At 38.8% G+C, this 13485-nt stretch overlaps 1 protein-coding gene across 2 annotated transcripts; it reads right to left on the bottom strand.

Moving 5' to 3' along the window:
- Positions 1–588: 588 nt before the first annotated feature.
- On the bottom strand, positions 589–13025 carry PRSS35 (serine protease 35). Of its 2 annotated transcripts, none has more exons than XM_034408899.3 (2): positions 12469–13025; positions 589–3391 (listed from the first exon to the last, which is right to left on the bottom strand). In XM_034408899.3, the coding sequence occupies exon 2, from the start codon at positions 3375–3377 to the stop codon at positions 2148–2150; it is 1230 nt and encodes a 409-aa protein (XP_034264790.2). In that variant the 5' UTR covers positions 3378–3391; positions 12469–13025; the 3' UTR covers positions 589–2147. The 2 variants fall into 2 exon arrangements, with proteins under 2 accessions (XP_034264790.2, XP_060545122.2); XM_060689139.2 differs by lacking the exon at positions 12469–13025 and adding an exon at positions 4588–5630.
- Positions 13026–13485: the final 460 nt, after the last annotated feature.

Genomic DNA, 13485 nt, shown 5'->3' with positions numbered 1-13485 from the left:
TCATACTTTCTAATATGGAACATATAGCTCTTTGAAGGATGTCCTATGATTGCTTGGGAATACTTTTAAGCCAATGGTAGGAAATCTATGATATTATTGAATAGGAATATCCATTTTGCCTGTGAAATGTGCTTCATATTTTGTTGAATATAACAGCAACTAGAACACATTTTCTAGATAAATAAAATTTAGTTTTTGTTTTTAAATTACAGTCTTGTAAACCTTTAATCTAATGTTTTATAACTTGAAGTCTTTTGAGAACACCATGATGTACAAATGCCTTCTATATGTTTCATTTCTTATGGATATTATAATATTAAGGATATATTATTTCATAAAAATAATTCAAAATAAGAATACTTCTGAATAAGGCTTGTAGATTATGATTAATTTGATATGGAATATTTTCAAATGCACATAAGAAAAATCTTTGCACGTCAATTCTACATTTAATAATTTTTTAAAAGTGGTATAGCAAAAAAACCAAAACAAATTTAAGAATATTTTATTCAAACTGAAGTGCTTTTAAGAATTTAGTGATTTTCACATTTATACATATATTTAATACCTTTTGTTTCTTATTACACATTTTTGTTTGCAAAAATGTTGATCAATTCAAGTTAAAATGAAATTATTGTAATATTAATAAAAGCAAGATTACATATGGCCAGGAATATTTCACCTTAACCTTACATATTAAATAGAGTTCCGATTTGTTTTCTCCAAATGGCCTTCATGTACATGATAATCTTTGAAGCAGAAAGCACAGGAGACTTTATCTGAAAAGCTACTGAAATGTGTACATTTTAAATAACAAGCCTACTTTAAATCCTTTTCTAGTAAAAGAACTCATAAGACTTCTTGCTACATAAGAAATCAGTAATATATTTACATAAATGTTAACCTACAAATTCTGTAAACATTAGATCATGATTAATTAACAAATAATTATTGGCTTTGGTAGTTGTGATGGAACTCTGAAGAACTGTTTCCACAATGTGGCCTATCATTTGAAGAAAGAAAGGTTCACTGATAAATCCTAATACAGGGTTTTCCAATCTCAGCAATTTTAAGGTGAGTGGACTTCAACTCCTAGAAATCCTCAGTCATCATAACCACTGCTTAGAATTTTAGGAATTGAAGTTTTCATATCTCAAAGTTGATGAGATTGAGAAACATACAACTTCTGCATCTCCTGTTACCTTTATGGTGAAGTTTTTTTGTACACTTCAATATATGTGACAATTACATCTGTTTACATTTTAGTCTATAGAGCTATTCTTTTCTTCATCAAGTTACTCTTACCATTAGGAGCAAATATATGGCTTCTTGGGCTACTGTTATCTTCTACTTTTGATAGGATGATACATTTAGCTTTTTAATAGTTTAAAAAATTACAATACATAAATGTCACTATTGCACCTTAATAATAATTTTAAAAGGCAGGGATTTGTTCAAAGTAGTGACTGAATAAAACAAATACAATTTCAATACTCCCCCGTTTTATTTTCTAAATATGATTTAGAGGCATTTAAATTACATGGATCTCCTTTCTTCGAATTGGGAACATGCTACTTTGATTAAGCTTCATTTTATTGGTTTAGAATTCAAGAAAATGGCTTTCCATTTTCATAAACACTAATTTGGTAGGACCATCAAAGTGTGAAGATTATTTTTTTTCTCTTGTCTTACCTCTATGTTTCAACAATGAATGTGTGATGCTTATTTGAGCAGAACCCTGAGATAAGTGAATATGTTGGAAATATAATAAATGTTTTAATAATACCAATTACCAGAGAAGAAACTTTTCTTTGAAGTGTTAACTGAGTAACAAACTGAAAAAGCAAAGAATGTTTGTTCTTTAGTATGATTTAAACTTACCTATATATGTGTGTGTTTGTGTGTACACACAGAGACATATACAATACATACATACACAACCTGGGATTTAAGTGCACCTCATGTCTATGGTTAACTTAATTAACCTAGCAGAAAAATTCTCATAAATGCTGAGGTGTTTGTTTGTTTTTGTTCCTCAATACAAAAAAATCTAATTTCTGGCGCCAAGTTCAAATACAATCAAAGCAAGTCAATGTATGACTTCCATTGTCTAACACTACTAGATTTTAGGTGATCAAGTATTATCTTTAGCCCTGTGCACAAGTGTCATTATTCCCTAACCAGAGGCAAATCTGAGCATATTTGAGGGGTGTAATTCGAACTGCAACATTATAATCCTGTTGTTCTCCATTAACATCCACCCACTGATGACCAGAATAAATGCCAATAATTTTGCGTTTCCATTTCTTCTTGTTTGGTTCTTTAAGGCGGAGGTAGATTCCTGAACCAGTAGAACCAGGCTCAGCATCACAATATTGGTAGAAGAGATCACTGGATTCATCAGATATGCTGCAAAAGCGATAAACCAGTTGGCCAGCTCGGTCTGCATCGTATCCAGAAAAATGGATCATATTTCCAGGAATCATCTTGCTATCCGGGCTGATGCCAAGTTCCATGTATTTCTTCTTGTGGGGACGCCTGAGTTCCAAAACTGCATAGTCATAATCAACTGCAACATCTCTTGTCACATCGGTTGTCCAGCCTTTGGGGATCTGAGTACTTTTAACTCTGGTCCACTGGAAGGAGGGCTTACGCTCTGACTTCTTCTCATTCAACACAGGTGTCTTTTGTTTTCTGCCAGCTCTACCGCCAGATCTCCTTTTCTGGAGTTTGGAGTCAACCTCATCCTCTTCGACTTCTGGCATCTCCCTCTTACTCCTCTTGGCTCCCCTGCGTCTCTTGCCCGTGCCTTTGGATTTCAGCTTCAACATTCCCACTCTCAGTTTCTTGCTGCCTTTAATGTAATCTTTACCGTCATGCACACAATGGGCAGCAGTGAGTACATGCTTTGGAGAAATAAGGATGCCAGTGCAGCCTGTGGAGATCTTTACCGCGGTGTTAAAAGGATAGTTGGTCAGAAATCGAGTGTCTGAAATGCTGAATCTGCTGTCTGTGCCATAGACCTGTCTCTTCCTTCTTGTTGGCATCTTAGTAGTAATGTTTACAATTGCATTGGGCTCCATTCCCAGAACCGCCACTTCTGTCAAGGTCCTCGTGCCATTCTCAAAGACTGTCTCATAGGAAAGCAGCTCCTTCAGATCAGACCAACGTGGCACTGGCAGTGTCCTTTGGCATTCAATCCCACACACTCCGCTCAGTTCTAATTTGGCACTAGCTTCATATTTAGGAGTGTCAAGGAAGAAAGTCTTTTCCTTCACAATCTGTGGTATTTTTTTTAACTGCCAGCTAAAATCTTGTAGTTTTATTCCATTCGTGAGGCTGAAGGCAAGAGTGGAAATTAGCAGAACCAAGGCCATCGTGTGCTTTGTTTCTGTTTTGAAAAAAAAAAAAAAAGGGGTGAGAGAAATATTATTTTAATTATCAAATTTACAAAAGCTTACAGTACTATTAAATATGGCTCTATAAGGTAAAGGTAAAGGTTCCCCTCGCACATATGTGCTAGTAGTTCCCGACTCTAGGGGGCGGTGCTCATCTCCGTTTCAAAGCCGAAGAGCCAGCACTGTCCGAAGACGTCTCTGTGATCATGTGGCCAGCATGACTAAACGCCAAAGACGCACAGAATGCTGTTACCTTCCCACCAAAGGTGGCCCCTATTTTTCTACTTGCATTTTTTATGTGCTTTCCAACTGCTAGGTTGGCAGAATCTGGGACAAGTAACAGGAACTCATCTCGTTACCTGGCACTAGGGATTCGAACTGCTGAACTGCCAATGTATCTATCGACAAGCTCAGCGTCTTAGCCACTGAGCCACCGCATCCCTGTAAATGGCCCTATAAAGACAATTAAAAACTCCCTCTTTACAATTTGGTACTGCTTATTCCCAGAAGAGTCAGGGTGACTGGATGGAGTTGAGCTACAATAAATATAATAAAAGTAATATATTCAAATACCTATCAGCAACTTTTTGTTTCATTTTTAGATTTTTTGAAATTTTATTCTGCATCTTAAACATACAAATATTTAAGCACAGCACTCATGTGGCTAGCAAAGCCAGAAATATTTATTTATTGATAATTTAAAAAATCTTCTTATAACCATATGATTCTCTACGCTTGTACTGTATAGTATTAGAAAAAAAATACATTTTTAATACATCCTTGCTTTCCTTCAGGACTTCAAGGTGTCCTATGTGGGGCTCTGACTCCATCTTCTATTCCCAGCTGCAATTCTATGAGGTATTTTGGCTGAGAAAGAATAGCCCAAAATCACTCATCAAGGTTTCTTTGCTGTCCACTGAAATCAATCTCTCCTCAATCTTAATCCAAGACTTTAACCACTCTACAACACAGCATATTCTAATTCTTGTATTCTATATCCATAACTACTTTAACATATTTTAGAAACAAGTAAGAATTTGAGGTAAAACCACCAGCTGATGCCTTTGGAATTTTTACTTATTAATCTTTTTTATTAGTATTTGCAGTAGATCTCCTACAGTAACTGAACTTGTTATATTTAACAAAATTAAAGATAGAACAAACCAGGATCGATCCAGAAGTGATATACCTTTCTCAAGAATCTTTGATAAATGTCCGGGTTGACTCAGAAACTGAATCCAGACCTCCAGAATACTTAGTACACTATGTAAAATAAATATACTAAGGTTCCTTTCACATAGCTCCCAAGTTCATCCTCCCAGCTCTCTTGTTTTTCTGTAGTTGCTTGGAGTATCTTCACGTTTTTCTATTTAAGTCATCCAGTGTATTTCCATGCTGGCCAATGATGGAATGTTCCATCCTCTGCTGTGCTTTTTACCCTTGAATTACCTTGAAAAGCAGCCACTGGCAAAGCCATATTTAGAGCAGACAAAAATGGCAGAATGTCTAGTTAAGTGCCACAGGACCTTGGTTTTAGGAGGAAAGGGGAAATCCCAAGAGGAAGGACAAGAGGGAAGAGCCACCTGCCCTGTATTGCATAGGAAATGCAGCTGATTTGTCTCTTCTGCATTGTTTTTTTTTTTGGAGTAAGTGCAGAGCCAATATACCTTCCAAAGTTAATTTTGGGTTAAACATTTTATTTGACACATCAATAGAAATTGCACTATTTAGTTTGAGCAATTCAAAATTAAGCATGGACTTAACTAGTCAGAGGGCAATTCCTAAAATTTTGGGAAGTTTTATTTTGAATGCCTGTGGAGGCACCAAGTTGGGATGATCTGCTACAGTTGCCATAGTTGTATATTCAGAAGCAGCAGCACCAAATTAAATGTTATATTTCCCTCTATTTTGATGCTTGCTCAAACCAGCAGCACATATGATTATATTACATTTCTAGTCCTTTCCAACCTGTTGTTTCAATGAGATACTTTTTTAAAACCTGGAGGTATTAATAGTGTCTCTTCTTTTAGATGGTTTGTATAAAAGACAGCCTGAATGTTGCAATGCTCTGAAACTAGCCCTAAACACAACCACAAGGACCACACCAGCTTCTTGTCTTGCATTTTGGTTTGTTAAATATACGCTTCTTACTGCAGCAAATTCAGGAAGGTAACTTGTAATTAACTACAAGCACATCTGATGTAATGGAGGACAGTGCCACAGTGTGACTGCGGCTATCCTAATCACAGCAGAGAATAAACGTATGGCTTGACTCCTCCTCTGGCCACCGTATTCTCCTTCACCTCAAAAATGAAAGAAGCAACATCAATAAGCACGCACTTCCCTGTCTTCTGTCTCTCTTTCACTCACTTTTCCCAGTAGTGAAATAAAAACCTGAGGTAACATCTCCTCCGTCTTCTGACTCATTTCCATATATACTGTACTCAGTAATGTGAGATTTCCTTGGCTTACCACATGGGAGCTTCTCGTAGGTGCCAATGAGGCTGCAATACCCACCATTCTTCATGGCACAAATCAAGCAGCCATATTGACACCTCTGGACACTTTTCCTTTTGCTCCTTTAGTAAAGTAAGCAATAGCACCACCAATGCTGCTTTCACAATGGCCTGTAGGTCTCCCATAAATTCCTTGAAAATAATAATAGTGGGGAGTGAAGATCATTCTCCAGAAAAAAAGTTAAAGCCTTGAAAAGAGTGACAGAGGACACCTTAGGAGGTTATGAGGAGTGAATCCTCACTAGTTCGTCTTAGGGCCCTTATTTTAATGACTGCCAATTCCCAATTGCAGCCATGTTTTAAATGCACAAAATCCCTCTAAGACAGTCACACATAGCTTCAGTATTTAAATGTGCCTATCAGCCAACGTGTACTCTAGTCCTTAAAAGGAGCTAAAATGATAGTTAACTATATTCTGCTGTGAGTGTGTGGTTTCTTTTATGGGGAGATGGGGAGTAGATCAGATAGAAAAATAATGCTTTGATTAATCATTCTTGGTTGTATAAGCACAATTTTGGTCATAAACTTAGTTATGCCCTATCTGAAAGGATCCTACTAAACTAACTCAGAGACTAATACTTTACTAGTGCTAATTGTACTAGTATCCAAAAGACATATTTATAAACTTTTCTCATCTGGGTCAAGTTTAACCATCACTGGAAAAAGTTCAACTTATTTTTATTTAAACTAGATTTAGGGAAGAATAAATCAAAGAGCAAGTTGCTTAAACCTATGGTTTTATTGTTCCTATTTTTAATTGTTTTGCCCCAATCTGAAGACTGTGTGGGTGATGAATTACAGTAAAACAAATAATAAAGTTTCCCTTCATTTTAACTTTCCTTTCATCTTAAACTCAAAAATTTGTGAAATAACCACTAGAGGGCAGATCATTTATTTCAAGAGCACCTAATGCATTATAAAAATGTTTCAATACTTCGGACTGTATTCATTGAATATATTATTATGTTCATATGATAGTGTGAATCAGCAATGGCCCCTTGATAGCACATATGTTTTGAATGTCCTTGTACTTTTTAGTTACTCCCTATCAGCAAGGCTAAGAAAGATCCTTACTTCTGAATTTGATGTTTAATTGTTCTTAGTGATTTAAGCACTTGTATATATTGTAGTGGTTTTGATAAAAAATACCTGACCACTCAACCAACTATAGCACAATTAACACAAGCTACGAAAAAGTTAACACTTCTATACATTATTTTTCCATCTGATCTAATCTCCATTCTTGTACAATGAAAGAAACCACACACTCAATATAGATAATTAAACTACATCTAACATTTCAACCACACAGCATCACACAAATCAAATAAAGCCTTCCAAAACATTTTAAGTAAACTAAAAGATCCAATAGCCCAAGAATAAGAAAAAAACAAGAATCATCTACAACATACAGCGTACGTATGTTGTCACTATGTAGGACAGGCTGGCACAGCCCATCCATGAACACCAACTAGAAGTCAGGAGACAGAAAGAAAACGCCTTACTCTCAGAACACATGCACAAATTCAACAGGGGTGAAATCCAGCAGGTTCTGGAGAACCGGCAGCGGAAATTTTGAGTAGTTCGGAGAACCAGCAAATACCACCTCCTGCTGGCCCCCGAGTCGGGTGGGAATGGAGATTTTGCAATATCCTTGCCCCAGGAGTGGGAAGGGAATGGGGATTTTTTTTTTAAAAAAAAAATGATTTATATGCCGCCCTTCTCCGAAGACTCAGGTCTGCTTACAATGCGTTAAGCAATAGCCTTCATACTTTTGTATATTTATACAAAGTCAGTTTATTGCCCCCACAATCTGGGTCCTCATTTTACCTACCTTAGAAAGGATGGAAGGCTGAGTCAACCTTGAGCCTGGTGAGATTTGAACTTGCAGTAATTGCAGGCAGCTGATGTTAATAACAGTGCTGTAGTCTGCTGCGCTACCAGGGCTCTTTCATGTTGCAGTATCCTTCCACTGGAGTGGGGTGGGAATGGAAATTTTGCAGTATCCTTCCCCTGCCACGCCCACCAAGCCACACCACGCCCACCAAGTGGTACCACAGAACCGGTGGTAAAAAAAATTGGATTTCACCACTGAATTCAACCATAGTTTCAATTAGGAAACTATGAGCATCCTAAACCAAGCTAATCCAAAAATGCTAGGGAATTCCTGGGAGCTTGGCATTCAGACAAATCAGCCATTAACAGACACATAACAAAAACCACATTTACATACCATTCCAAAGGGCCAATAAAAATAGCTAAGAAAAAATAAAGAAAAAGACCAGAACACATCCTCTCCAGCAGCCAGTGCTCAAATAAGAAGGGATTAACACCAGACAATTAAGCAGAAAATAATACTCCTCAGGTATGACTATGATCAATTGTTTAGCTACCATTTGAAGTTATGAGGGTGCTGAAAATATCACAGCATGTGATTTGGAGGCTTGGCCATTGTGGTGCATTTATGATGGCTGCAATATCCCATGTTCACATGATCACCGTTTGTGACCTTTCCAGACGGCTTCTGATGCGCAGTCAATTGGGAAGGTAACAAGTCATGGTCATGTGATGATTCAATGGTTTATTTAATAATCACAGCAAAAAAGATCATACAATTGGGTGCAGTTATGTGATGTCTTACTTAACAACCAATTTTCTGGTCCCTGTTGTCATAAGTAGAGGGATACCTACAATCAAGGCGCCAAAAAGCCACACTCCCACCAATGCTAATAGGGCAAGCTACTGTATACAACAAGAAGCAAACCCACATTCATTAGCACTGAAGATGTTACCTAGATGGGTAATGAAATATCTACAAGCAAACAATCAAACTCAGAGAGCATAAAAGACTCCTCAAATTCATATGTGACTTATTCATATATCCCCCTCTCTGCTGTTTTTGTCTCTGCAAATCTGAGTTTGTAGAGCATTTCATTTGGCTTTTTTTCAAAATCCTTCCTGAACTTTAAATATTGGCCTTAAAGAAAATACTATCTTACATTTGAAAAAAAAACAACACCTTTCATATATCAGTACAGAATGGAAATAATAATACTTTCTCTGCTGTTATTCATTCTTATCTCCATAAGCTAGCCAGGAAAAACAATCACCAAATAGCAATGGGGTTCTATGGGCAGAACTTTCCAAATAAAAAGGCCTGAGAAAGATGCCAAGAAGGGAACGGAGAAAAATCCCTGCATCCAACCCACGAAATGTATGTAAGATATTTGATCAGGCCAAAGAGGTATGCAATAAGCACACTTAAAAGGAACTTCATTGACTGACTTCATCCTTCAGTTCTTTTTGACTTGTATTATCACCCATGCTACACATTGTAAAGGTTTGCCAGATTTGATGAGAATGGGAACTTCCCAGAACAGTTTATAGTTCTGAAAACATTTTTCATATAGATAGAACAGTCAATAGAATCTTCCTTTAACCCTTATTACTCTTTGATTGTCAAAGCTTTATAGTACAAGCAGATACAATTTACTAGAACTGCCATTACAATCTATCTTCCTGGTTTAATTTATAATTCGGAAGTCTCTTGTTTTTCTGATTTGATTGAGATATAGTTTCCCCAAGGAATAGTTTTACTGTATCTTCTCAGAATTTCAGATGTTTAAAATATAGATTTCCTACCTTAACCCAACGGGTTGGATGTTTAATTATTATCTGAAATGGATTGGATTATCTAGAAAAAGCATCAAGATTGGCCCACTCTTGGGACTCTCGCTTAAGATTTTGTTTCCCTAATAATTGCGTCGGTTTTAAAATACACCTGGTTGTCTTTTTAGCTCAACCATTTTCTAATGGAGAAATTCCCTCCCATCTCCTCCCATTTTTTTCTTACAATCCAATCATTTTATGCCATTTTTTTTTTGGTCCCTTAGAGTCAGTTTTTTGACTCCTGGCAACAGCCTGGAAAAGTGCCTTGAAAGTTTTTTGGCAATGTTTTTTCAGAAGTGGTTTGCAACTGCCTTCTTCCTAGGGTTGAGAGAGACTGACTGGCAGTATATACTATATGATCCATGAAATCATATTTCACCCTACTTCCAAAAGATGGTGAAATCACACCATCACCCTAGTTGCAAAAGAAAACAAAATATAGCTATCTATATCTGAGGGCGTACTTGGTTCAGTGCACAGTAATCTGAGACAAACTCCAGAATCTTATTTCTAGTTATTTTATCACTTTCTTGAACACTTACATTCAAAATGCAATATGAAGTGGTATATGTTTCCAAAATAATGGCTCATAAATCCATTTGTGAATCATTGCAATGTATATGCAGTATCGCAGTTAAGGCGGAAATTAATGAGTGGAGACTTTTCAATGCCTAAGTGGCAGTGGCTCCCATGGGAAGAAAAAATCTCTAAAAATAAAAAAACTTGAAACTACTACAAGGAGAGAGAAAATTACTTTTGGCAAAGAAACTGTTTTCTCCCCTCTGCGCTGGTAATGACTTAATTGAGTTCTTAGGGTTAGGGCTGTCAACACTATTTCCCTTTCACTCTGCATTATAAGAAGACCTTTGAAATCTCCAATCATCTTTAATATATTGCTAAATCACTTTCTTTCTAAATAATTCCAGTTTGGTCCATGAGGAGCACAAAACTTTCACAGACAAATAAAGAAAGGTATGTGGAAGTTGGGTTGCACCATGGAATAGTTCATAAGTAAAAGAGGTTCAGTTTTTTTTGCCAGCAGCCAAACTCTCCTATGGGTCTGATGTGAATGCAAGTTTGGTCTAGTGGTTAAGACACTAGGTTAGAAACCAGGAGATAGCAACAGCACTTAGACTTATATACCACTTCACAGTGCTTTACAGTCCTCTCTAAGCGGTTTACAGAGTCAGCCTATTGCCCCAACAATCTGGGTCTTCATTTTACTGACCTCGGAAGGATGGAAGGCTGAGTCAACCTTGAGCCTGGTGAGATTCGAACTGCCAGATTGTAGGCAGCCAGCAGTCAGCAGAAGTAACCTGCAATACTGCACTCTAACCACTGTGCCACAATGGCTCATAGTGAGATAGTGAGTTACAGTCCATCCTTAGGCATGTATGCCATCTGCGTGACTTTGGATCAATCCTTCTCTCTCAGCCCAACCCACCTCACAGGATTGTTGTGGGGAAAATAGGAAGAGCAAGGAGTATTAGGTATGTTTGCTGTTTTGCGTTATTTATAAAAATAATAAAGGTAGGAAAAAAGAAATCTTTTTAAAAATGCAAGAAAACTATGAAATTGGGTTTAGCCATGACTTCATTCTGCATCATATTCACTTGTATTCAGAAGTGAAGGAATCCATAGGTCTTTTAAGCCAAAAACTTTCACATAGAGTCTGAATCAACTCTGTGTTACAAGACTAATCAAAATACTTTGGCTGTTTTTATTAAATGAAATTACTTTTTAGGGTTCCTCCCTTTCTACTTTTCTGCTGCCTTCTTTTCATTTATTTAAACAAGGTGTCTGAAGCTGAAAATCAAATAAGTAACCTTAGTGAAAGACTTTTGTGATTCCAACACACAGAGCTCAGAAGAGGCAATCTGGATAAAATTAGTGTCAGTTTTCCAAAAAGGAAACACAGGGTTGGTTCTGAATTTAAAAGCTGACTGTTTCAAGGGAGCAAAATCTTTTGCCCTGTCAAATCCATACAGAAGCTCAATAAATACTCAAAAGACCTTTGTGTACCAGTTGTGCAAAACCAAAATATTTGTCATGGTAAAATGCATCCACCAATGCCTAAATTCTACTTAAAGTACACATAGCTAACCACTTCCACCCCTAAGCTTACTTTTCTGGGCTTTAAATCCAAGACTGTTTAATCTTCCTCTGGCTTCACTGTAACCCTCCTAGGAATACTTCCAAGAATGATGTGCAACCCAGAAGAAAATAGTACTGAATTCTGCTCACTGATGTTTCCGAAGCTGCCATCATTTCCAACCAATTTGATTTAACCTGTAGAATATTATTTAATTCAATGTATTTATTCCCATTTCTATGGCCGCCCAACTCAACTAAGTGAATCTCAGGGATGCTTCCCTGCCTGGTCCTATGGCCGTACCGGTATTTGCTCCGTTCCCTCGCACCAATTCCAAAAGAGGCACGAAATCTCAGCCTATATTTTTGTTTTCCCCCAGGACGCGCATTTGCGCACCGCACTTCTGATTCACCCCGACCATTTGGGTTTCCTATTTTCATGAAAGATACCTTCGGCCACCGATCACGATCCAGGTTGGCGTTCAGTTTTTCCTATATCAACAACCGCGCGAGCCTTTCCTAAAAGGAGACCGTTAACACCCGTTTAAACCGTGCTTTGCTGGCAGGTTTGCTCAGCACCGAAAATCATCCTAAAAGGCAAGGAACGGCGCTGCTTCCAGACAAGCCATTCCAACTTTTTCCTTCGAGGGAGAGGACTGAATAGCAATAGCAATTAGACTTATATACCGCTTCACGGTGCTTTACAGCCCTCTCTAAGCGGTTTGCAGAGTCAGCCTATTGCCCCCAACAATCTGGGTCCTCAATGCAACCCAGGAACCCGGGGCCAACCATACCTCACGTGAAGGGGCCAAGCGTCTTCGCTCCTCAGCCTCGCGCTCTGCAGCCGTGCAGAAGAATCCCAAAATTTCAAGCGCGCGCAGAGAGCCAGCCGTCCAAAGGGGCAGCGCGCCACCCGAGGTCGCGCCGCCTTCGGCTGACTCTTGCGGGGAAAAAGGGGTGGTGTGGCGACGGCTGCAGTTAGCGGCGGCACCCTCGGAGAATCCTGGCGAAGGCTACTGCGGCGGGCGGAGGGGGATCCGCCTTGCTAGGGTCTTTCCCAGCCGCGTGGGCGGGGAAGAGCGGCGTTAAACGAGAGGGGAGGATAGCCTCGGGAGCGAAGGGAAGAGAGGACGACGTAGTGGCGGGAGGGCTGGTGGGGACGCCGCTCCCGGAGAGGGCAGCGAGGTGGGCGGCCGCGCTCCGTAAGAGCGGGAGCCGAGTGGCTGGATACGGGCTACTTTCCCTCCTGTCAGATCCACCAGATCCAAAAGGCATTTGGCGCTCTTCCGCGCCCCTCGTGGAGAGCAGAAAGGAAGGGTGTGCGTTTTCCCTGAGGAAGAAAATTGCTGTGAGCCGCCCTGAGTCCTTGTGGAGAAAGGGCGGCATATACGTCCGATAAATAAATAAATAAATAAATAAATAAATAAATAAATAAATAAATAAATAAATAAATAAATAAATAAATAAAGCACTTTTTTTTGGAGGAGGCTTGTTGGGGGGCAAAAAAAAAAAAAAGAAAGCAACCGAGCAAACGCGGATGGTCGTAACGGCCTTCTCCCAAATTGGGAAATGATTTGCAAGGGTTTCTTTTAAGAAGTGCAAAAGCCATGCAAAAGTCATTGCAGAGCGAAATACCGCAAGCTGTCGATGCCCAACGACAATATCCCGTCTCGTTCCCCTGTTCATTCCTGCTCTTCAGCCAGTCGACGCCTGCCTCGGTTTGATTCCGATGCGGGGCGCTTCAGAGCAAGCGGGCAATTCGGATTCATTCTCCTTTAGGCAGCCTATTTAAATATCCCAGCAAAGGGAGG

Source organism: Pantherophis guttatus, chromosome 1 (assembly GCF_059756535.1).
Source record: "Pantherophis guttatus breed Tessera chromosome 1, ASM5975653v1, whole genome shotgun sequence".
Taxonomy (NCBI): Eukaryota; Metazoa; Chordata; class Lepidosauria; order Squamata; family Colubridae; genus Pantherophis; species Pantherophis guttatus.
Note: the sequence above shows the minus strand (reverse complement) of the source record. Positions and strands in the feature narration are given on the sequence as shown.